Source organism: Ochotona princeps, chromosome 11, assembly GCF_030435755.1.
Source record: "Ochotona princeps isolate mOchPri1 chromosome 11, mOchPri1.hap1, whole genome shotgun sequence".
In the NCBI taxonomy this organism is placed as follows: domain Eukaryota; kingdom Metazoa; phylum Chordata; class Mammalia; order Lagomorpha; family Ochotonidae; genus Ochotona; species Ochotona princeps.
In genome coordinates, this window is record NC_080842.1 from 73,049,331 (window position 1) to 73,074,477 (window position 25,147).

Here is a 25,147-nt window from a genome sequence, read left to right on the forward strand (position 1 = left end):
TAGAAGCCTGGACTCCGGCTCAACTCTCACCTTGGCTCCCCACAGCGTCTCTGCTGCTGTGAGGCTAGCTTTTTTTTTTTTTTGAAGGATTTATTTATTTTTATTGGAAAGATTTACAGAAAGAAGTATGGACAGAAACATCTTCCATCCGCTGTTTCACTAAGTGGCCACAACAGCAGGAGTTGAGCCAACCTGAAGCCAGGAGCTTCTTCCAGATCCCAAGGCCGTGGGCCGTCCTCTCCTGCTTTCCCAGGCCACCAGCTGGGAGCTGGATGGGAAGCAGAGCAGATAGGACACAAACTGGTACCCACATGGGATCCTGGCACGCACAAGGTGAGTATTTAGCCACCGAGCCCTTGAGTGAGATGTCTTTTCTCCCTCTGGCTGTTTCTCACATGTGCCCTTCACCCTGGACCCGGCCACCTGAGGACCATGTGCCCAAGGTCTGCTGCATGAGCTGAGTTCTCCCCTCCTCTATGCTTGCACGTCTTTGAAGGAGGCGCCAGAGCCTGCAGGTGTCTCACCAACACCCTCTACCTGTCTCCTCTAATTTCTTTCTGGGCCTTCTGATGGAATTTCGGGGAGCCTGGTTTCCTTGTTCGTTGATAGTGTACTAACCCCAACCTGTTCTTTTAAGGCTCTAGTAAACACTCTTCTTTTTTATTTTTCATCTCTGAAGTTCCATTTGCTTCTTTAAAAAATGATTTATTTATTTTTATTGGAAAGTCAGATATACAGAGAGAAGGAGAGAATGGAAGATCTTCCATCTGCTGATTCACTCCCCACATGGCCGGAGCTGAGCTGATCCAAAGCCAAGAGCTTCTCCAGGTCTCCCACGTGGGTGCAGGGTCCAAGGCTTTGGGCCGTCCTCCACTGCTTTCCCAGGCCACAGGCAGGGAGCTGGATGGGAAGCGGGGCCACCGGGACTTGAACTGGCACCCAGATGGGATCCTGGTGCATGCAAGGTGAGGACTTCAGCTACTAGGCTACCACGCTGGGCCCGTCCATTTACTTCTTATTGCTGTTTTTACAGCCTCCATTTCTCTGTTGCGGCTGTCTGCGGAAGCTGGAAGATGTCAAATCTCTGTCTCTCTGTATAACTCTGATCTTCAAATAAGTAAACATGTAATAAGCAAGATTCAATCCAGAGTTCAATCCAGGCCCAGTGGCGTCCCATACAACAGTGCCAGCTCCAGCCCTGGCTGCTCCGCTTCTGCTCCAGCTCCCTGCTAATGTGTCTGGGAGGGCAGCACACCAAAGTCCAAGCATGTAGCCCTGCAGCCGGGGGGGTCCCAGCCCTGGCCTCACCTGGCCCAGCCCTGGCTGCAGCCGCCGCCTGGGCAACGAGCAGGGTAAGATCTCTCTGTTATCTGTTGCTCTGCCTTTCAAACAAATCTTTAAAAGTCATAATGGGTAAAGGGCAGCAACAGCAGGTGTCTGGAAAAACAGGGAGAAGCAAGGCAAACAGATCTAACCTGCAGCACACCGAGAGCTGTGCTCAATGGGAGACCGTGTGTACACCCCGGTCACTGGACACGCCGTGTGTACACCCCGGTCACTGGACACGCCGTGTGAACATCCCGGTCGCTGGACACGCCGTGTGTACAACCCGGTCGCTGGACACGCCGTGTGTATACCCGGTCGCTGGACACGCCGTGTGAACACCCCGGTCGCTGGACACGCCGTGTGTACACCCCAGTCGCTGGACACGCCGTGTGAACACCCCGGTCGCTGGACACGCCGTGTGTACACCCGGTCACTGGACAGGCCGTGTGAACACCCCGGTCACTGGACACCCCGTGTGTACACCCCGGTCACTGGACACGCCGTGTGTACACCCGGTCACTGGACACGCCGTGTGTACACCCGGTCACTGGACACGCACCAGATGAAAGAGGGCGAAAGGACAGTGGCAGAGGGATGAGATAGGCCTTTGGTCCTGTGGTTAAGACACTTCCACCCAGGCTGGAGCACCTGGGCTCCACTCGACCCACGCTGCCCAGCCCGCTCCTATAAGCCATGGTGCGGGGATGGAGCTCCTGGTGCCCAGCGCCGGCTGCAGTAGGAAGTGAAGGAGTGAACCTGTGGGTGGGACTGTTCATTCTCTTTCTCAGAGAAAAACTAGTGAAATAATCCAAGGATCAAAGAATAAATAAATTATAAGGGCAATTATAAAATATTTTGAACAGAATAAAAATCTAACATCAAAATTTCAGATAGGAGTTCTTTCAGCATTTTATAGAATTAAATACATTGGGCCTAGTGCAGGAGACTAGTTGTTAAAGTCCTTTGCCTTGTCCAAGCTAGGATCCCATATGGGCACCGGTTCTAATCCTGGTGGCGTTGCTTCCCATCCAGCTCCCTGCTTGTGGCCTGGGAAAGCAGTCGAGGACGGCCCAATGCATTGGGACCCTGCACCCGCGTGGGAGACCCGGACGAGGTTCCAGGTTCCCGGCTTCGGATCGGCGCGCACTGGCCCATTGCGGCTCACTTGGGGAGTGAATCATTGGACGGAAGATCTTCCTCTCTGTCTCTCCTCCTCTCTGTATATCTGCCTTTCCAATAATAAAAAATAAATCTTAAAAAATTAAATACGTAAATCAGAAAAGGCCTTAAATAAATTATATAAACTTCCTTCTTAAGAAATCAAAATAGCAAAATTAATGCAAACCACATGGAAGAAAGGAAATAATAAAGGTAAAAGCAAAAACGGGAAAAGCAACAAATTAATTCAAACAAAACAGTTCTATGGGAGAACCCTTGCCAGTCTTAGCAGGAGCAAGTGAAACAAAAGGCAAGGGGGAGCAGGCATTCCCGATCCTGTAAACACTTCAAAGCAACTTGTTCAACTGCTATAGAAACTACGTCCATTAAAAGGGCAGCACAGGGGCCCGGCGGCGTGGCCTGGCGGCTAGAGTCCTCGCCTTGAAAGCCCTGGGATCCCATATGGGCGCCGGTTCTAATCCTGGCAGCTCCACTTCCCATCCAGCTCCCTGCTTGTGGCCTGGGAAAGCAGTCGAGGACGGCCCAATGCATTGGGACCCTGCACCTGCGTGGGAGACCTGGAAGAGGTTCCAGGTTCCCAGCATCGGATCGGCGCACATCGGCCCGTTGCGGCTCACTTGGGGAGTGAATCATTGGACGGAAGATCTTCCTCTCTGTCTCTCCTCCTCTGTATATATCTGGCTGTAATAAAATGAATAAATCTTTAAAAAAAAAAAAGGGCAGCACAAAGACTTCATGTCAATGTACTGCACATAAAATCATGCTCACCTTCCTTAAAGCAGAGTGTCAGAGAAACACAGATCTTGTGTCTGCTGGCTCACTCGCCAAGGCGAGCAGCAGCCGGGTGCGGCCAGGGCCGGCGTGCCATGAGCACCTCCCTCTGAGGGACAGGCCCAGGGCTGGAGCGCACCTGCAACCTCTGCAGAGCATTAGCGGGGACCTGGGCTGCAGTGGAGGGGCTGCAACTGCAAGCAGCACATCAATGCGGGGTGGGCCCAGTGCACCCCCCTGCCACAGGCACAGTTCCCCAGAGACCACCAGTAACTAGAGCTGGCCTTATGACCAATAGGCAATCTCCAACAGGTTAACTGGTGAATTCTACCAACCAATGAAGGCAGAAATATCCTGCATTCTGTACAAACTTCGCCGGGAACTTTCCAGATGTGCCAGGGTGTGGTATAATGACTTAAGGCTATGCTTGGAAGGACAGCACCCCAAAGCAGAGATGCTCCACTTCCCATCCAGCTCCCTGTGGATGGGCCTGACAAGTCAGGAGATGTACCAGGTACGGGCTCCTGTGGGCACGTGCAGACCCAGACGCAGCTGCACACCTCTGGGCTGGCCTGGTCCAGCTCTGGCTCTTGTAGCAATTCGGCCAGCAACCCAGCACATGGAGAACTGGTCTCTCTCCTTCTTCCACTCTACCTTTCGGACTAGGGCTGGCACCATGACACCGGAGGCTGAGCCTGCGGTGCCACCATGCCATGTGGGCACCAGTTCATGTCCTGGCTGCTCCACTTTCCATCCAGCTCCCTGCTGGTGGCCTGGGAAAGCAGCAGAGGATGGCCCAAGTCCATGTGGGGACCCGGAAGAAGCTCCTGGCTCCTGGCTTCAAGTCTGCTCAGCTCTGGCCACTGCAGGCGTCTGGGGAGTAAACCAGCAGATAGATCTATCTCCGTCTCTCCTTTTCTCTGTAACTCTGCCTTTCAAGTAAAAATAAAATAATTCCCTAAATTTCTGGCTGATGCTTCATGAACAGATATAATAACTTAACAAAACCTAGTAAATCCAGTCCATAATACCACGAAGAGTATATATCATAGTCAAGTATGGATTACCTCAGGAATGTAAAATTTGCACACTTCAAAAACTGTATAATTGGGCCTGGCGCAGTAGCCTAGTTGCTGAAGTCCTTGTCTTGCACGTGCCAGTTGGGATCCCGTATGGGCGTTGGTTCAGCCCCATTTCCCATCCAGCTCCCTGCCTGTGGCCTGGGAAAGCAGTGAGGACGGCCCTAAGCCTTGGGACCCTGCACCCGCGTGGGAGACCTGGAACAAACTCCTGGTTCCTGGCTTCAGATTGGCTCAGCTCTGGCCCTTGCGGCCACTCGGGGAATAAATCAATGGATGGAAGATCTTGCTCTCTGTCTTTCCTTCTTTCTGTATATCTGCCTTTCCAAGAAAATTTTTAAAATAATTTAAAAAAATTGTATGATAAATTTTGTTAACAACAAAAACTCTATGAACACCTCAGTAGGTACAGAAATAAAATGAGAAAATTTAACACTTACTAATCAAATGCCAAGAACATTTAGCAATGAAAAAAAAAAAACCCACCAGCTTTGTGGGGCAGTGTGTTGGCATGGTGAAGCGGCTACTGTCCGCAGTCCTAATCTCCCACATGGGCACTGCTCCATGTCCCACCCAGCTCCCCGCCTGTGGCCTGGGATAGAGCAGCAGAGGTTGGCCTTGGTGCTTGGGCCTCTGCACCCACGCGGGACACCCAGAGGAAGCTCCTGGCTCTGGACTCGCCCAGCCCTGGCTGCTGCGGTGATCCAGGGAGCCAACCAGAGGACAAAAGACTCTCTTTCCCCAGATCTTTTCTCTTTCCCTCTCCAGGTATCTCTTTCCCATAAATAAGTAAACCTTCAAAAAACCTGAATTTGGGGCCCAGCGTGATAGTGTAGTGGTTAAAGTCCTCACCTTGAACGCACCAGGATCCCATATGGGCGCCGGTTCGTATCCCGGTAGCCCCGCTTCCCATCCAGCTCCCTGCCTGTGGCCTGGGAAAGCAGTGGAGGACGGCCCTAAGCCTTGGGACCCTGCACCCGCGTGGGAGACCTGGAAGAGGTGCCTGGCTTCAGACTGGCTCAGCTCCAGCCATTGCGGCTGCTTGCGGAGTGAACCACCGGACAGAAGATCTGCCTCTCTGTATGCCTTTCTAATAAAAATAAATAAATCTTTAAAAATTAATTATTTAATTAAAACCTGAATTGTAAACATACACTTTGACTCTCAACATCAATTCCAAGGTCTTTTGAACTTGCTAGTGGCCATGCGGCACATATCTGAAGAAGTGAGGTCCTGGGCAGGTAGCCTGGCCGGCTCTTGAGGACAAGGCTGCTGCTGCTGCAACTGCAGCTTTCCCGCGCTGTGCCCCACGTGCACCTGCAGGACGCCCTAGCAGCCTGACCCACTGGCAGCTCAGCTCTCGCCTGCGGCTGAACAGGCACAATGACCCGGCAAGCGCCTAGGACGGGGTTCGTGGCACCTGCATTTTTCTGAAGAATTGTCAGAACCTGCTGAGATGTCTGTAGTGCTGAATATTACAATTCCAGCAGGTTTTTCTGTACAAATCAATAAGCCAGGTCTAAATGTCACATGGAAATGCAAATAATCTAGCAAAAAACCATTCTGATTAAAAAGAACAGGTAGCAGATGTCCACCACGACAGTTCATGATTCACACACAGCCCTCAGGGACTCAGAGGCTGGAACATGGATGCCATGCTCCACCCCCCCGTTCAAGTCCCGCCTACTCCAGGGTACGGTGGCTGGGACCCGAGAAACTGGGATCCAACACAGGATGCATATCAGCATGGCCCTGGCCCCAGCATGTGTGTGTGTGCCAAAAAACAGACATCCTAGGAAGCCAGCAATATGAGATGAACCAGTGGGGGGAAAAACTGTGTGTTTGTTTTTTGTACAAATTTGTTTTACTAGAAAGGCAGATTTACAGAGAGGAGAGACAGAAAGATCTTCTATCTGCTGGCTCACTCTCCAAATGGCTGCAACAGCCAGAGCTGAGCCAATCCAAAGCCAGGAGTCAGGAGCTTCTTCTGGGTCTCCTGTGCAGGTACAGGGTCATAAGGCTTTTGGCCGTCCTCATATACTGTGGGGAGCGGGTTTCTGAAGAAAGCCCCGTGGTGGCAGCTGAGGCCAATGACCCAGGACCGGCAGCTGCTCTGCAAAGTGGAGAGACGAGAGCTGGTCTTGCCAGCAGGTGAGGCAAATTTGCCTCCTCTCCAGGGCCTGGCCAATCAGGTAGCACCCAGTGGACCCAAGGGAAAAAAGGATATATAAGCAGCCCATTTTAGGCGGGAAGAGAGAGCTACAGGGAGCTACAGAGGATGGACGGACGGACAGGACAGACGACGAAGACGAGGAAAGACTGGTTGGAAGTAAAATGGCTCTTGAAACAGAGCCTTGAGTGTCGGGTGATTTCTTCCACAGGTACGGGAGACCCCGGGGGACCCCGATATCTGGAGCTGTGACTCGGATAGGTAAACAACTGAGTGAATAGCTCAGGAAGCCGCACAAAGCGGGGACGTGCACGAGGGGGGTTCAGAAAAGTTCGCGGTTGGCGACGAGAAGGGTTCAGAGCAGTTGGCAATAAGACTAGAGAAGAGCAATGAGGAATCTGTCCTCCACGGTGCGCATGCAGCACCTGTTGCAGAGATTGGTAAATGCCAGGACAGGTGTCTCCAGTTTTGCAGGATAGAACTCTGGATCCTCCTGTCTGCTCGTGGGGGCCCGTGGATTTCAAACTGCTTAAGGAAAGGATTCGGACGGACCAGTGTGGGCGCCTGAATGCCTGACGCGAGCATTGAAGAAGCCGCATCCAAATGATCCTTGGGTGTGGTGGATGCTGCTCACCCTGACGATCGTCCAGATGCAGAACCTTCAATTATGGGCGACAGTGCAGGCGTGGCCAACCCCCTGCGGGGAGCCACAGGGGCCACAGAGTGCCGCGGTGGCAAGGCCAGGTACAAGGAAGGAAAACATGGCGGCAGCCTGAGGAGGTGACGGCCCGGAGGTCGGGACATGCGGCAGATATTACCACCGCATGGCAGCGGCAGTACGAGCGCGGCGAGGAGCGGCACCGAGCGCTGGCCAAGCGGCAGGGCCTGCTGCTGCACGAGCAGGTGGAGCCCGCAGCACGGGAGGCCGGCTGTGCAGACTGCAACAGGAGCAGAATCTGAAGCAGCCCGAGGAAGGCCTGCAGGAAGGGTGCCAGCAGACCGAGCAGGTGCGCAGGGAGCGTGCCCAGTGCATGGCCCACGCCAAGCAGACGCAGGAAGGCCAGCTGCCCAGGAGAAGCGGGAGCTGAGCCGGGCCAAGCGGGCACACTACAAGGCGCTGCTGCAGGGCGGGGCTCGGCAGCAGCGAGAGGAGCAAGAGGGCTTACAGTGACATATCAACTTTTACATTTAGAGAAAGTCTCAAGCTTTGGCCCTAAAAGGTGGTGGTTTGTTGTTTGTATGGACCCATGAACTGTATGAACTCTGGGCATGATGAACTGTTATGTGAACTTCTGAACTGCATTATGAAGTGTAAGATGTTGAAAGGACAATCCTTTATACATGATGAAGGTCAAAATTAACCCCTGAAAATCATTTAAAAAATAAAAAGGGGGGAGATGTGGGGAGTGGGTTGCTGAAGAAAGCTCCGTGGTGGCAGCTGCGGCCAATAACCCAAACCAGCAGCTGCTCTGCAAAGTGGAGAGACGAGAGCTGGTCTTGCCAGCAGGTGAGGCAAATTTGCCTCCTCTCCAGGGTCTGGCCAATCAGGTAGCACCCAGTGGTCCCACGGGAAAAAAGGATATATAAGCAGCCCGTTTTAGGCGGGACAAAGAGAGCTACAGGGAGCTACAGAGGACGGACGGACGGGACAGACGACGAAGACGAAGAAAGACTGGCTGGAAGTAAAGTGGCTCTTGAAACAGAGCCTGGAGTGTCGGGTGATTTCTTCCGCGGGTACGGGAGACCCCGGGGACCCCGATAACATACCAATATTCATACAAGATCCTGGCGCTTGGAAGAGAAGGAATAGCCAGAGGCACTGCACCAGGCCATGAAATAATAAACATTCTAAAACACGCACGTACAGGGCCTGGTGCAATGGTTCAGTGGCTAAATCCTCGCCTTCCAAGCATCAGGATCCCATACGGACACTGATTTGTGTCCCGGCTGCTCCACTTCCCACCTTCTCCCTGCTTGGGACCTGGAAAAGTGGTAAGGACAGCCCGAAGACTTGGGACGCTGCCTCTGTGTGGCAGGCCTAAAGGAGGCTCCTGGCTTTGCACTGGCTCAGCTCTGACCGCTATGGCCACTTGGGAAGTGAACCAGCAGACAGAAGATCTTTCTGTCTTCCCTTTTCTCCGTAAATATGCCTTTCTAGTAAAAATTAAAATAAACCTTAAGAAAACTAGCTTTCACTTAAGATTATGCGCTTGGCCTAAACATGCACCCCGTGAGCTGCAGAACTCCCCCGACTCTCAGCCATCGCCCCTCTCGGAGCCACAACGTGCCCTGTGTCCTCCAGAACTCCCTCCTCAAGCAAATCTCAATCCCAAAGGCAGCATTCCATGATGGTGAATCTTTTTTTTTTAAACGATTTATTTTATTTTATTGGAAAGGCAGATATAGAGAGGAGGAGAGACAGAGAGGAAGATTCTCCGTCCAATGATTCACTCCCCAAGTGGCTGCAACAGCTGGTGCTGCGCCGATTCAAAGCCAGGAGCCAGGAACTTCTTTCTGGGATTCCCACGCGGGTGCAGGGTCCCAAGGCCCTGGGCCATCGCCGACTGCTTTCCCAGGCCACAGGCAGGGAGCTTCTTGACCCCTGCCCGACCTGGGGCTGCTGGAACCAATCAGAGGGAACTGACGGCTCTCCTGCCCCGCCTTCTCCCCCTCCTTGTAACTCTGTTAAACAAATACATCTGAAAAGAAAAGGAAAGCAAGGAAATGATAAAAACAAAGACCTAAGAGGAAACCTGAGATCCCACTGTTCCTCCATGCCTTTGTCGGCTCATTACATGGAATATTTAGGAGACCTAATCCACGTCAGGCAGAACACACACACACAGCTGCCTTCGAGAAATGTATATTCCCGTGGACATGAATGAAACGCACAATGCATCAGAATACAGAGAGTAAGCCATGTGGAAGGGGCTCCATGAGACTCCATCTCCACCCTGAGGAGCCACGTGAGCCCACGCGTGCTTTGGGAAGGCAGCCTAGCCATGTCCTGCAGGAGGCCTGGCTCAGTGGCTGGACCAGAGCAGAACAGCACTGAAGCTGGAGGTGCCAGGCAGCTGGGAGGAAGAACGCAGCCTAGGGGAGGAGAGAGGAGCCCCAGTACACGGCACGAGGGCAGAGATCAGGATGTGGCCTTTACCCCAAGCCTCCATGGGCTGGAGCACAGCTCAGGCTCAAGCTGGGAGAAGCAGACCTTAGGTTTACGCCTCCACAAAGAACTGCATGGGAGTTACTCAGGTGTGGAACTTTCCAGACCTCGAGCCACAGACGCCTATTTCCTTTTTCAGGAAACTGTTGCCACAACATTCTGAGCTCAGATGCAAAAAACCAAACATGTCCTTTGGGGTCGCAGCAGCTGACAGTGTCTGTGCGGACAAGGACAGCAGACCTCACTGCAGGCAGGCCTAGAGGGAAGCCCTGTGCACGCGGGGGCAGCCCTCCGCAGCAGGCACAACTCACTCCTGTCTCTCAAGGGCCCAGAACCCATGAGAAAAGCCAGGAAGGCCACGGCCCCGGCTGGCAGCCACTCACCGCCGGCTGCTCAGGGGCGCCCGGCCGCTCCTCCTTCTCCACGGTCCTCCGGCAGTCTGGGCACACCCAGAGCGGCAGGTGCAGCACACTGTTGCCCTTGGGAGGCATGGACAGGGCCAGTCGGCTCGCAGTCTGTATCCCGCTGTCTGAGGAGGAGGAGTCTTTGCGTTCACTTCTGCACAGCAGACAGTACTCCCCCGCCGGGTAGGCTGGCGCCCTGGGGCTCAGGCCAAAACCAAAAGGAGCCTGCAACACAAAAACAAAGTTTCATTTCGAAAACTTGAGTCACAAAACCAAGACTGCTAATACATAGATGTAGTTCCAGTTAAAAGGCACATGTGGGGGCCCAGCGCCTTGGCCTAGCAGCTAAAGTCCTCGCCTTGAATGCACAGGATCCCCTGTGGGTGTTGGTTCTAATCCCGGCAGCTCCACTTCCCATCCAACTCCCTGCCTGTGGCCTGGGAAAGCAGTCGAGGACAGCCCAAAGCCTGGGGACCCTGCACCCGCGTGGGAGACCTGGAGGAGCTCCTGGCTTTAGATTGGCACAGCGCCAGCCATTGAGGTCACCTGGGGAGTGAATCATCGGATGGAAGATCTTCTCTGTCTCTCCTCCTCTCTGTATATCTGACTTTGTGATGAAAATAAATCTTCAAAAAAAAGGCACATGTGGATTTACACAGAGAAACACAAAATGGGAAACTTATTAAATAAAACTGGACCTGGTGTTCTAAAAATGTCAAATGGCGATGCCATGGGAGCAGGTGTTGTGGCACGACCGCCTCCCAGGTGGAGTGCGGGCTGAGGGCACAGCGACTTTGCTACTACCACACCTGTGGGACTCTCAATGCCACTCAGGCCGGGTCCAGTTCTGCTGTTGGGGAGTCTGTGGGGTAAACCAGCAGACAGAAGGTAAACCTGCAGACGAAAATACATTTAAAAAATGTAAGCACTAATTCTACAAAGATAATCTTAGGAGTTATAAAACTGTCCAACTAACCCTTTTACCCAGACTCCTGATTGAGTTCTCCGCATGGGGAAACTATCAGCCTCGATTTTTAGCCCATGAGAAAACCCAAGCATCATTTATCATCAAGCAGGTGGGAAACCACAAGCCGAGGGGCATTTGTACACAGAGGCTCCTAGACCAAGCACACTGGCACATCCACACCACCCTGAGGAGACCACCCGAGATTCCAGGTAAGCAGCAGGGTGCCCGGGGGCTGCCACACTCCCACGACCCGGCTTCTCTTCCAGGCTCAGCAACGAGGGAGTCTGTGCTGTGGCACAGAGCCGAGCCACACCCGATGTGGGCACTCCTACCAGGGTAGGCTACGATGCCTACTCCACTTGTTCTTGGGCTTACTGGGACAGGCAGGGCGGGCCGGGCCAGCTGCGTGGACCTTCCCACACGGAGTTCCTGGCTCCCGGACTCAGCCCAGGTGATACCTTGCCGGTGCATCCACCAGGGCAAATGAACCAGTACAGAGAGGAAGCAATCTCACTCCCCCTTCCCCTCCGCTGCTCTGCCTTTCAAATAACAAACCTTAAAATAATAATGAAGTTATCTTTATCTCCAACTCCCCCACTTCAATGTTTGCTTTTGTTTTTTTCTTTTTAAAAACATTTATTTATTTAGGGGCCAGTGCCAAAGCTCAACAGCTAATCCTCCACCTTCAAGCACTGGCAGCCCGTACAGGCGCCAGTTCGTGTCCCGGCAGCCCCACTTCCCACTGTGGCCTGGGAAAGTGGTGGAGGACAGCCTAAGTCCTTAGGACCCTGCCACGGCTTTGGATCAGTTCAGCTCTGGACACTGGAGCCATTTGGGCAGTTCTTCCTCTCTGCCTTTCCTTCTCTCTGTAAATCTGCCCTTCCAATAAAAATAAGTACATCTTTAAAATATGCATTTATTTCTATATAAAAATAAATACTGAATGTAAGTGCAGCCTCTGGGACTCAAACTGCTGTCTATATGGGATGCTGGTGCCGCAGGAAAAAGCCTGGCCTGGCACGCCTTGGCACGGGCCTCAAGGCTGCTTCGCGAGCAGCTCCTAAAGTGTGGAGGAGAGCAAAGCTGCAGGCAGGCAGTCGGGCAGGAACAACACTTGTTCTGGAAGATGGCCACTGCACAGAAAGATAAACCAAGGCCACGAATCAACACGGTCCCCACCTGGCCCTCAAGACAAGCGAGAGAAGCCCTGGGCAGCGGCTGGCAGCTGCCACACGTGAACACACAGAGGCAGGCACTGCCTGGGCCATGCTCTGAATCCCCTGCAGGGGCCAGGCAAGAGAACCCCCAATTCTTGGCTGGCCAGCCCCAGCTCCCCACGTGGCCTCAGTGGGAGGCTCTCTGCCCCACTGGTTTGATGGTCAATCAGAATCTGACAGTCTGGCCACGGAGTCCGCCTCTGCAGGGACCTGAGGGCCCGAGTGAGTGACAGAGGAGTGTGTGCTTCAGAGTGCACGTCCACGCTCAGAGAGCCAGCATGCCCCACACCAGAGCCTCCCAGTCATGCTGCAGGCCCCCCCAGCCTCGGGCACCACCCTCTGCCTGGTAGGTCCTAGACCTGCACACAACATCAAACACCCCGTGCTCTCTCATTTATCAGCTTTAAGATGCTTCTGTGCATGTATCAATAGTCATTCTTTCAAATAAGTATATCTTTAAAACTATTTTTAAACCACATGCAGGTTCTTTATGCAATAAGCACTGCTTGGGAGACAATTACTAACAATTACAAATTTTCTTTTTTTTTTTTTTTTAAAGATTTATTCATTTTATTACAGCCAGATATACACAGAGGAGGAGAGACAGAGAGGAAGATCTTCCGTCCGACGATTCACTCCCCAAGTGAGCCGCAACGGGCCGATGTGCGCCGATCCGAAGCCGGGAACCTGGAACCTCTTCCAGGTCTCCCACGCGGGTGCAGGGTCCCAATGCATTGGGCTGTCCTCGACTGCTTTCCCAGGCCACAAACAGGGAGCTGGATGGGAAGTGGAGCTGCCGGGATTAGAACCGGCGCCCATATGGGATCCAGGGGCTTTCAAGGCGAGGACTTTAGCCGCTAGGCCACGCCGCCGGGCCCCACAAATTTTCTTAAGAAAGGACTTGCTGCTGATTGATTTGAAAGGCAGTTACAGAGTCACCCATCGGTCAGTTCACCCCAGATGGCTGCTTGGCCTGACCTGAACTCCTCCCAGGCCTGCCGCATGGGCACTGGGCCCCAAGCACATGGGCCACACTTTGCCTCTCAGGGGCACCAGCAGGGAGCTGGAGGGAAGCAGAGCAGCCGAGATTTGCACCAGCAGTCTGCTAAGATATGAGAAATCGGCAGTCGGGCCGTGTGACCCAGTGCCTCACACACTAGCCCTCAGCATCTTCACATACGTACAAATGTACATACACAGGTACGTGTGTGACCCACAGCTAACTGCACAACTAACTGCCAGGACTACACCTGCTCAGCTTAGAAAATAACCCACCTCCTGAAGGACAGAGACAGACAGACAAGATGGCTTCAAACACTAAACCAACACTTCAGTTCCTAGGAAACAGCACAGTATAATGCAGAGTGTTTACATAAAAGGACAGGGCAGGGTGTGGGCAGGGTGTGGGCAGGGTGGGCATGGCCACCAGGGCAGTGAACCAGCAGAGGGAAGAGTTGGATCTTTGTGACTTTTTGGTGCTGACGGCGCCCCAGGTTTTGCCTGGTGCTGTGCTAACCGTTCCCTAAGCCTTGCAATGACTCGGACGGAAGGAAAGGCCTTCTTACTGTCAAGCTGGGTCAGCAGTTAAGACAGCAGCTGGGATATGGCTCCCAAGTCTACAGTAAGCTGCTCCTGGGAGCAACAGAGGCTGCTCCAGCAGTGGGCCTCATGCCCAGCAGTGGTCCAGCAGTGGGCCTCAGGCCCCGTGCCAGTCCAGCAGTGGGCCTCACGCCCTGAGCCAGTCCAGCAGTGGGCCTCACGCCCCATGCCATGCTCAGCAGTGGTCCAGCAGTGGGCCTCACGCCCCGTGCCATGCCCAGCAGTGGTCCAGCAGTGGGCCTCATGCCCCGCGCCAGTCCAGCAGTGGGCCTCACGCCCCGTGCCAGTCCAGCAGTGGGCCTCACGCCCTGAGCCAGTCCAGCAGTGGGCCTCACGCCCCATGCCATGCTCAGCAGTGGTCCAGCAGTGGGCCTCACGCCCCGTGCCATGCCCAGCAGTGGTCCAGCAGTGGGCCTCATGCCCCGCGCCAGTCCAGCAGTGGGCCTCACGCCCCGTGCCAGTCCAGCAGTGGGCCTCACGCCCCATGCCAGTCCAGCAGTGGGCCTCACGCCCCGAGCCAGTCCAGCAGTGGGCCTCACGCCCCGTGCCATGCCCAGCAGTGGTCCAGCAGTGGGCCTCAGGCCCCGTGTCAGTCCAGCAGTGGGCTTCATGCCCCATGCCGTGTCCAGCAGTGGGCCTCACGCCCCGTGCCAGTCCTGGACCACATTCCCAAGTCCCAGGCACTTGCGGAGTGAGCCACAGGACAAGGTTTCTCTAAGACAGAATGGTAGCTAGAGAAATTAAGACTCGAACCAGCAAGTCATTTCACCCCTAAAGCCCCAGAGCTAGGCCCTGAGTCTAGGCCTGAAATAACCCAGACTACAATGAACTGCCTCTCTTCAAATACCCTTGTCTGAGAATGTCAGGGAAGGATTCCCACCCTTGTTACCCACTCAGAAAATGCCCTCTGCTTTCAATGTAGTTCATGTGGCATCTTTAGTTCACGGGGCTTGGCACTGTGGTACAGCGTGTCAGCCCCTACCTGCGATGCCAGCATCTCTTACACTACCCCGCTTCCATCCAACTCCCTGCTGATGTGCCCAGGGCAGCAACAGAACATGGACCGAGTCTTCGGCTGCTGCACTCACGTGTCAGCCTGGCCAGACCCAGTCACTGAAACCACGTGGGAGTGACAGTGTGCATCAGCAGCCCGCTCGGTCATCCTCTCCCGCTGCAAAGACGCCCCGCCCCCGCCCCCACTCTCGTACCCTCCGTCAGAGCTAGGCCTCCTGGCCTCTCTCCCAGTCAATGCTCTGCACACTCCTGGAGACCAGACACGGTGTTTCAACCACTCTGCACAGCATGGCTTACACAGCTGACTGTGTCCACGTAAAAGACCTCGCAGTGATGACGGGCCAGCCTTGCTAGAATTCCCAAAGGGCTGGCAGCGAGTCGCAGCTGTTGGCACGCCTGACTGTGAAGCAGCAAGCCCCAGTGCCACCTGAGCTAAGCCGGGAGCGGCCTGAGCTCAGGAAGCAGCTGCACCCACACTGGCACTCGCTCGGGAAGCACAGGCAGCAGTAGCGACAGCAGGCCCCATGCTCAGACGACACACATGGGGGCGGGCTCTTGGTGCAAAGAAGCTGTCACACCGGCACCCCACACTGAAGTATTTCAGCTGGAGTTCCATCTGAGCTTTTATTTGGGGTGGGAGGGAGAGGAGGGAGAGATCAGGCGGAAACCAAGACCCAGAACAGCTTCTGGGGCTCCGATGTGGCTGCAGATGACCAAGTGCTTGGACCACCTGCTGCTGCTTTCCCAGGGACGTTAGCAGAGCTGGATCAGAAAGGGAACAGCCAGGACTCCACCAGCGCCCATGGGATGCGGCTGTTGCAGGCAGAGCCCTGGCCAGCAGCTCCTCACTTGGCTTCGACGGGAGCTCCCTGCTGTTGCACGCCCCAGGACCTGGTACGAGACTCAGGCTGAGCTCCGGGCTCCTGCTCCAGCCTGGCCGCTATGGCCACAGGGGAAGACACTCCTCCTCCCCTTCACGCTCTCTCTCCAAAACAAAGAGAGCAGTTTCCCTGGCTGAGGAGGAGAGCTGGTCAGACACAGGTCCATGCCAGTTCACTCCGAGTCGCTACCTTCGCTTGGCTGGTCAGGAATTTCCAAAGAAGAGAGAAGGAACAACCCATGGCAAGGACCTGGGGAAGAGGCACAGGAGGGGCGTGGAGTGCAGGGTGCCTGCAACGCTCAGCAGCACTCACGACCCTGCTGTCCGCCAGCCTCCTCCCAGCGCTAACTCAATGGGCTCAGGCACAGACACAGCAGTGAGGCCGGAGGAGACAAGCTGCACCAAGGATGACCCGAGCTGACCGGGCGACAGCAGGGTCATCACACGGGGCACCAAGGAACTTACACAAGGCCAGAGGACTATCGAGCGAAGGGCAGATAAGGGTGGCAGCGATGACCCTGGCCTTCTAAGGAAGCATCCATGCCGTCAGGCTGAGACTTCAACATCACTGCGTGGGCTGAGCTGCCACAGGGGACCATGGCAGGCCACCGGGAGGTGTGGGGGACAGTGGGAGGTGTGTGGGGCACAGTGGGAAGTGGAAGGGAACAGTGAGAGGTGTGGGGGACACCGGGAGGTGTGGGGCACAGTGGGAGGTGGAAGGGGACCCTGGCAGGTATAGGGGGACAGTGGGAGGTGTAGGAGGGGACAGTGGGAGGTGGAAGGGGACAGTGGGAGGTGTAGGAGGGGACACTGGCAGGTATAGGGGGACAGTGGGAGATGTAGGAGGGGACACTGGGAGATGTGGGGGACAGTGGGAGGTGTAGGAGGGGACAGTGGGAGGTGTGGGGGACAGTGGGAGGTGTAGGAGGGGACACTGGGAGGTATAGGGGGACAGTGGGAGATGTAGGAGGGGACACTGGGAGATGTGGGGGACAGTGGGAGGTGTAGGAGGGGACAGTGGGAGGTGTGGGGGACAGTGGGAGGTGTAGGAGGGGACAGTGGAAGGTGTAGGGGGGGACAGTGGGAGGTGGAAGGGGACAGTGGGAGGTGTAGGAGGGGACAGTGGGAGATGTGGGGGACAGTGGGAGGTGTGGGGGACAGTGGGAGGTATAGGGGGACACTGGGAGGAGGTCTGGAGATGTGCTGTTGAGTTCTCGGGAAAGCCAGACAAGCTCACTTGGGGATGCAGATGAAATACACGCGCTGTGCACCAATGGGTTCCCTACCCTTGGGCTAAGCACCCCAAGACCAAGAGATGAGAAAGGCCTCCAGAACTCAAGGCCCTGGACGGCCTGCGCAGCCCTGCTGACAGATCAGCAGAGGGCCGAGGGAGAGAGGTTTGGAGCCCAGATGCTCCAGCTCTCAGCTTCTCCTCACACTGTGCCTTCCAGAAACAGCTGCTCCCACAGCCACACCAAGATGCAAACAGGGAAGGCCCAGAGCGAGCGGCCAGGCCCCTGCTCCCAGGGGGGGGGACGTGACTGGCCCTGACTGGAGCTTCAGCATGACTCAGCCCTGACCCCCGAGAGTCAGTGATGAACCAGCAGGTGGGAGCTGTCTCCCAGATGAATAAACAATATCTTAAAGGCACCTCACGTAACAAACATCCTCTTAACTACACAGAACATACAAGCACCCACCATCCCCCTAACTACACAGAACATACAAGCACCCACCATCCCCCTAACTACACAGAACATACAAGCACCCACCATCCCCCTAACTACACAGAACATACAAGCACCCACCATCCCCCTAACTACACAGAACATACAAGCACCCACCATCCCCCTAACTACACAGAACATACAAGCACCCACCATCCCCCTAACTACACAGAACATACAAGCACCCACCATCCCCCTAACTACACAGAACATACAAGCACCCACCATCCCCCTAACTACACAGAACATACAAGTACCCACCATCCCCCTCATGTCTCGGGGCTTTCGGGGCCGCAGCTCACTGTGCCACCTGTCCAGCACTCCAAGAATCACACCACATGAGGGCCCGGCACGGCGGCCTAGTGGCTAAAGTCCTTGCCTTGAATGCGCTGGGATTCCATATGGGCCGCAGGTTCTAATCCCAGCAGCCCTGCTTCCCCTCCAGCTCCCTGCCTGGCCCTGGGAAGGCGGTCAAGCACAGCCCAAAGCCTTGGGACCCTGAACCCATAAGGGAGACCTGGAAGAGGGTCCTGGCTCCTAGTTTCTGATAGGCTCAGCTCCAGTCACTACAGCTACTTGGGGCGTGAACCAGTGATGGAAGGTCTTCCTCTCTGTATCTCCTCCTCCATATAAATCTGACTTTCCAATAAAAATAGATAAATAGGGTCCGGCGGCGTGGCCTAGCGGCTAAAATCCTTGCCTTGAACGCCCCGGGATCCCATATGGGCGCCGGTTCTAATCCCGGCGGCCCCACTTCCCATCCAGCTCCCTGCTTGTGGCCTGAGAAAAACAGTCGAGGACGGCCCAAGGCTCTGGGACGCTGCACCCACGTGGGAGACCTGGAGGAGGTTCCTGGTTCCTGGCTTCGGATCGGCACAGCATTGGCCGTAACGGTCACTTGGGGAGTGAACCATCCTACGGAAGATCTTCCTCTCTGTCTCCCCTCCTCTCTGTATATCTGACTTTGTAAGAAAAATAAATAAATCTTTTTAAAAAAACAGATAAATAATTTTAAAAGAATCTCACCACACAGCATGGGCCCAAAAACAGAAATGCAGGGCCAGGGACTGTGGTGCAGTGGGTTGAGCCAGCACCTGCAATGTCAGTCTGATCCGTGCCGGCTTCTCTGCTTGCCACCCAGCTCCCCGTTAATGCACCTGGGGGGCAGCGCAGGACCCCTGAGTATCTACGGCCCCGCCACCCAAGTGAGAGGTGCTCTCCTGGCTTCAGCCTGGCCAGCCCCTGCCACTGCAGCCGTCTGATGGAAATCCGATCTACATCTTATCTAATCAAGTCTTAAAGGTGAAGTATGACCTTCCTTCTGGCGGCACCTAGGCAGCCTTGGGTGGCCTGGAAACTTGCACTGGGGGCCAGTGCCCCCCGCACATGTTTGGATCCCAGGTGGGGGAAAGCCAGAGCGGCAGATGTTAGGGCCCAGGCTGGCAGGCTGGCATGGTGTCTGATGGACCGGGCTTGGGGGCTCGTTACCTTGAGTCCCGGGTGGGCTGAGGACTAAGCGCTGGAGAAGTGGATCCAAGGGCCTGGCTGTGCAGGCCAGCATGCCACCCGCCAGAAGACCAGCGTGGGGACACAAATGCCCCCGGGGACGTGGGGGGCAGGGGGACCACTAATAGAGTATGTTCAGGTTAGGAGTGACTTCCGGGGCACCTCTACTGACAAGGCCACTGTGCTGACAGGAAGCAAGGGAGCTGAGACCCAGAGGCTTCAAGAAGGCACACTGAGGAAACGGGAAAGCCTTTGGAGGCTGAGAACTCTGAGGTCATCCACTCCCGCTCAGATCTGCCACATGGGATGCAAGAAGCCCAAATCCTTCCTCGCAGGATCCAAGGTCATCAGAACAGCCAGGAGCCCTGAGCGGTCCACAGAAACAGAAGAACAGTAAACTTCCTCCGGGACTAGGGAGAGGAGCTTTCTCTGGTCCTTACTTAGCCTCCAACTTTGGAACCCCACCCTCTCCTGCAATGATCATCAGGGTCGCTCCGGAGCCCCCCACCCCCAAAGGAAAAAAATAAATACCAACAAAAAAAATAAGGATAGACAGAGAACAAGGAAAGCTTGGAACCAGACAGGAAACGGTCAGCGTCGACTCACACATACCTAACTAGGCAGGACACAAAGATTAGCTACTCCTCACTAAGGTATCGGAGATTTCTGTGCACACAAAGATTAGTCACTCCTCACTAAGGTATCGGAGATTTCTGTGCACACCTCTCCTAGAACCGTTCTGCACCCCAACTGCGGACATATGCTTTGTATGAGTTATAAGCCAGTTTAGACTATCCCAAAATCTGCCAAGTTCAGCAAAATTAACCTTCAACACTATAAACCACTAAATACTAAAAGGAAAATAGTCAGAAGACAGCCGAATAGTACCCTATAGCCATTTTAAGGTGTATAGCAGCCGGTTCTGTGTATAAATTAAAATTGAAATGTCAATGAAGTAATCACAGGAGGTGGTTAAGAACTTGCATTTTTTAACATACTGGTTACTCAATACCATGTCAATTAATTCCATAATGTTGTAAAGTGATGTTGATGATATGTTGTAGTTTTTAATTGATCGGGATGATATTCTGCCAGCTCTGCCTCAGACCAGAGATGGTCTCCCCAAGAAACTGTTGAATTTATCTGGACAATAAGATGCTGGGCTCTATGCCTGCAATGAAAGAATCCTGACAGAATCTGATCTGTAATACTGCGACACGGTGGAGGAGTCCTCCGGGGGAGGGGAGGAGGAGGGGGAGGAGTCCTCTGGGGGGAGGGGAGGAGGAGGGGGAGGAGTCCTCCACGGGGGAGGGGAGGAGGAGGGGGAGGAGAATCCCAGAGCCTGTGAGACAGTGTCACATAATGCAATGTAATTAATAAAAAAAAGAAGGCTATATAAGTAATAAACACAAAATACCAGTCAAGCATAATTCCATGATAACCATTGGTGTTGATATTGATCAACTAGTAAGAGTTAAAGAAACATGATTTACCTAGACTAAAATGGAATGTAGAACACCTTGTTACTGATAAGCAAATATAGAAAAAATAGAAAAAATTATTTAGCAGTATTAACATTGTGAATTTTATATAACTTCCAGGGTTTGAAAATAAAACACTTATTAAATCTTTCTTTTTTTTTCATTTTTTATACATTTTATTATTCTTATTATTTTATAGTAGTTTCATATTCCCTTATCCCCTCCCCCCCAGTTCCTCTATATCATTACTAACATATAGTTCTTCATACTCAGTCATATGTCCATCATTGTGGGCATAGACAATGGCAGAGAGTCCAGAATCCTATTGTCAAGATATAGTAAACAGTTTCATTGTAAGTCCATTTTTGTCTGGAAGCAGAAATGCATACCACACTACATCCTCACATCTGAATGTTAGTCTCCATTTCACAGCTACTGTACATCCCCTTAAATGAAAAGTCATGACACAAAATCAACAAATAGAAATTTACAATGCCTGAAGTTAAATGACATGTTACTAGATATGAAAGTCTCCATTACATAGCTACTATACATCCCCTTAAATGAAGAGCCACAAAACAAAATCAACAACAGGAAGAAAAAAGAAATTTGGGGCTGGTGGCGTGGCCTAGTGGCTAAAGTCTTCGCCTTGAAAGCCCCGGGATCCCATATGGGCGCCGGTTCTAATCCCGGCAGCTCCACTTCCCATCCAGCTCCCTGCTTGTGGCCTGGGAAAGCAGTCGAGAACGGCCCAAAGCTTTAGGACACTGCACCCGCATGGGAGACCCGGAAGAGGTTCCAGGTTCCCGGCATCGGACTGGTGCGCACCGGCCTGTTTGCGGCTCACTTGGGGAGTGAAACATCGGATGGAAGATCTTCCTCTCTGTCTCTCCTCCTCTCTGTATATCCGGCTGTAATAAAATGAATAAATCTTTAAAAAAAAAAAAAGAAAAAGAAAAAAGAAATTTACAACACCAAGAAGTTAAATAACATGCTATTAAATGACTAATGTGTAGCTGAAGAAATGAAAATCAAGAACCTTCTTGAAGAAAATGATGCTGCCGTATGATCTACGAGTCACTGAATGATTTAATCAGAAGAAAGTGTTTTGAAGAGATGAAACTAACAGAGAATAACAAAACTCATGTGATATAGTTTCCGCTAATCTTTGTTGAAGTGTGCCTCCTCCAGACAATAAGCAGACGGGTTTTGTTTTTTAATCAAGTGTACTATTCTATGATGTTTGATTAAGCTTAAGCCATTTACATTCAGAGTTTAATATACATGGGTGTTACGTTGCTCCTGTCATTTTAGCAATGGGTTGTTCATTGGTTTAGTCTTCTGTTGTCATTTTACTGGGATGTTCTTCCCGTTTGCCTTTGGTTTTGGTAGGTGCCATTCCTCTTCTCTGCCAAGAGCACATCTTGAAGTATCATTTGTAGGGCAGGTTTGAAAGAGGCAAATTCTTTTAGCTTTTCTTTACTGTGGAAGAATTTTATTTCATTTTCAAAGACAAAAGAAAGCTTTGCTGGATATGTTATCCTGGGCCGACAATTTTTTTCTTTTAGAATCTGGAATATGTCACTCCATTCTCTTCTTGCCTGTAGAGTTTCCTGTGAGAGAGCTCCTGTGAGTTTAATTGGCATTCCTTTATATGTCAATTGATTTTTTCATGTGCACATTTTTTTTTAAAGATTTATTCATTTTATTACAGCCAGATATACAGAGAGGAGGAGAGACAGAGAGGAAGATCCTCTGTCCGATGTTTCACTCCCCAAGTGAGCCGCAACGGGCCGGTGCTGTGCCGATCCGAAGCCGGGAACCTGGAACCTCTTCCGGGTCTCTCTCGCGGGTGCAGGTCCCAATGCACTGGGCCGTCCTCGACTGCTTTCCCAGGCCACAAGCAGGGAGCTGGATGGGAAGTGGAGCTGCCGGGATTAGAACCGGCGCCCATATGGGATCCTAGGGCTTTCAAGGAGAGGACTTTAGCCGCTAGGCCACGTCACGTGCACATTTAAGGATCTTTTCCTTATGTTCAATTGAAGAGAGCTTGATGATCATATGTCATGGTGAAGATCGCTTTTGGTCAAGCCTGTTGGGAGTTCTGTGCCCCTCCTGGAACTTGTTTCCCAATTCTTCCTCTAGATTAGGGAAATTTTCTTTTATTATTTCATTAAATACATTTGCAAACTCAGCTTCTCTTTCTGCACCTTCTGGGATTCCCATAACTCTTAGATTTGGCCTCTTAATAGTGTCTTTCAATTCTTGAATACTTTTTTTGGCCTGATCCAGCTCTGCTTCCAGCTTTTTGTTTGCTTCCCCCTGGTGACAGGAAATACCTTCCAATTCTGAGATTCTTTTTTCTGCTTGCTTCGTTCTATTTTGGAGACTCCCCATTGTACTCTTAATTTGCTCTACTGTGTTCTTAATTTCTGATATATCAGCCTTGATTTGCTTTATTGCTTCCTTAAATTCTTTGAACTCTTGCATGAGCTTCTCATTGTTGATCAGAATCTTTAAAATGAGTCTTATGGATTCTGTGTGCCCCGTTTTCTCGGTGTCTTCCTCAGTTAACTCTGAGGTTGGCTTAGGGTTTTGCTCCCTTGCAGGGGAGTCTTCGGTAATATTCATTGTGCCTTTGTCTCTTCTTTTGCTCTTGATCACTGTACTTCTGGTTAGCAGAGTCTTCTCCTTGGGGTAAGTTTCTAAGCTTTGTCACCCACAGGTCTACAATGCGATTTTATTTATTGTCATTGGTACACAACTTTTCTTGCAGCCACTTGTGCCACAACCTCCAGCAAGTTCCAGGTCTGGGTTCTTATGTCAGATTTCCACCGTGGTCTCCACAGCCCCAGCTGTTGGCTGACCACTCTCCACCTCCTGTGATACCGTGGTGAGGCTGCACTGTTGTCTCTGCAACCTTTCTCCCACTTTCGGTAGGAGCAGGTCTCAGGATTAGAGAGACACCAGGTGTCCGATATAATTAGGTTGTTGGTGGCGCTGATCTTGTCGGAACCTGTTGGACATTAGGTCTGGGTGCCACACGGACCTATTTTGACCTGCACGATGACACAGTCAGTATTATTTTCCTGCGGGACCAATGCATTCACGGACCTCAGCAAGTTCTCCCGAGATCAGCACATGCGCAGTTCACTATTGTCCCCTGCAGTCCCAAAGCTATTGCACAGTGCGCAAAATGGCGCCTGCCGTACAACCACTAAGGTTCTTGATCTGCTGGCCGTCAGATCCGAGGGCTACCCAGACCTGCCCTGAGTGGAACCCGTAGAATGCCACGTCGTTGCAGTCCACTGGGTCAGAAATGAGCTCACTCCCAGCTCAGCGCATGCTCAGTCCTCTCCCTCGCCCTTTCCTCCTTAGGCAAAATGGCACCCAATTCAGCTCTAGGGGGCTGACTGGACTGTGAAATCCACTCTGTTCTCGCACTGCCCGTCTGAGATCTGCTGCTCTGTCTCTGCTCCTGGTCAAATCAAATGGACCAGCGGAACGGACAGTTCTTTGTCTGGGTTCACCACCGGAGATCCCAGTGAAAGTCCCTTCCCACCTGGTTGCTGGTGGAGTTCCGGCTGCTGCGGAGTTCAGATCGCCGTGCTGGAGTATCAGTCACTGCAACACCACCCCGTTGTGTCTGCTGCTTTCCTGTGTCGGTCAGTCTCCAGGTACCCCTCTGCTGTTGTTGTGTCCTTTCCTAATTCCTGAAATGTGTCCTCTGTGCTTCATCCTGGTTAAATGTTTTCCCGTCTGTATAAACGTGTCCTTACCCTATTCCGCCATCTTGATTCTGTTGTTAAATCTTTCTAAATGCATATGTTGATTTAACATGACTGATATGATGCTTATAAATTTGTAAAAAAAAAGTGTTAACTGTTTATATTTTAATGTGAGGCAAGCATGGCAACAAAAATGGTAAGGAATAAGCAATATTAGAACAATTTAGGACAAAATGAGCACAAATTATTCTCAGTATTCTTTCAACTGGAGAACTTTAATACATGAGGATTATTTGAAGAAATACGATGTACTATCCTCGATTTACTTGGAGCAAAAATAAATGTGAATGATCTAAAAAAAAAAAGAGAGAGAGATGCTAATGATTGCCGAGTGGCCTATTCAGAACAGTTTGTAGGGGTCTGTGGGCTTCCTATACAAAAGTGGACGCACTATCCACGGGACATGACCGCAGTGTGGCACTGTAGTCGATGAAGGATCTCCTTGTAACTGAATACCACCTTCTGTAATGGCCAATACATGTATAGCTTTCTCATTCTCTTTTGGACCAATTGTAACATCTTCATTATTTCCTCATTAATAATGATATAAACAAATTTTTCAATGTGTATTTATTTTATTCCGGAGTGACAATCATGATTTTATCCTTTAAAATTTTTTTAACAAGCGCCGGCATGTTATCCTAACTGGCTAGTTCTCCACTTCCAAGTGCAGGCATCCCATATAGGATTCATGTCAGGCTGCTCCATTTCCCATCCAGCTCCCTACTTGTGTCCTGGGTAAGTAACAGAGAATGGCCAAAAGCCTTAGGTAAATCTGCCTTTTCAATGAAAATAAATAAATCTTATAAAAAACCAGACAAATTTCTATAGGGAAAAAAGATACTGTGCCAATGTTATGTCCTTTGCTATTAA

At 52.1% G+C, this 25,147-nt stretch overlaps 1 protein-coding gene across 4 annotated transcripts in view; it reads right to left on the reverse strand.

The window, feature by feature from the left end:
• The window catches only part of FAM193A (family with sequence similarity 193 member A), a 103,613-nt gene that overhangs the window by 49,964 nt on the left and 28,502 nt on the right, over positions 1 to 25,147 (reverse strand). For 3 of the 4 annotated variants that reach the window (XM_058670346.1, XM_058670347.1, XM_058670345.1), the window contains exon 2: positions 10,075 to 10,320. The exons of the other annotated variant lie outside the window; for it this stretch is intronic. In XM_058670346.1, coding sequence (XP_058526329.1) covers positions 10,075 to 10,320 — 246 coding nt within the window. The remainder of the gene's footprint in view (positions 1 to 10,074; positions 10,321 to 25,147) is intronic. 4 annotated transcript variants of the gene reach the window in all.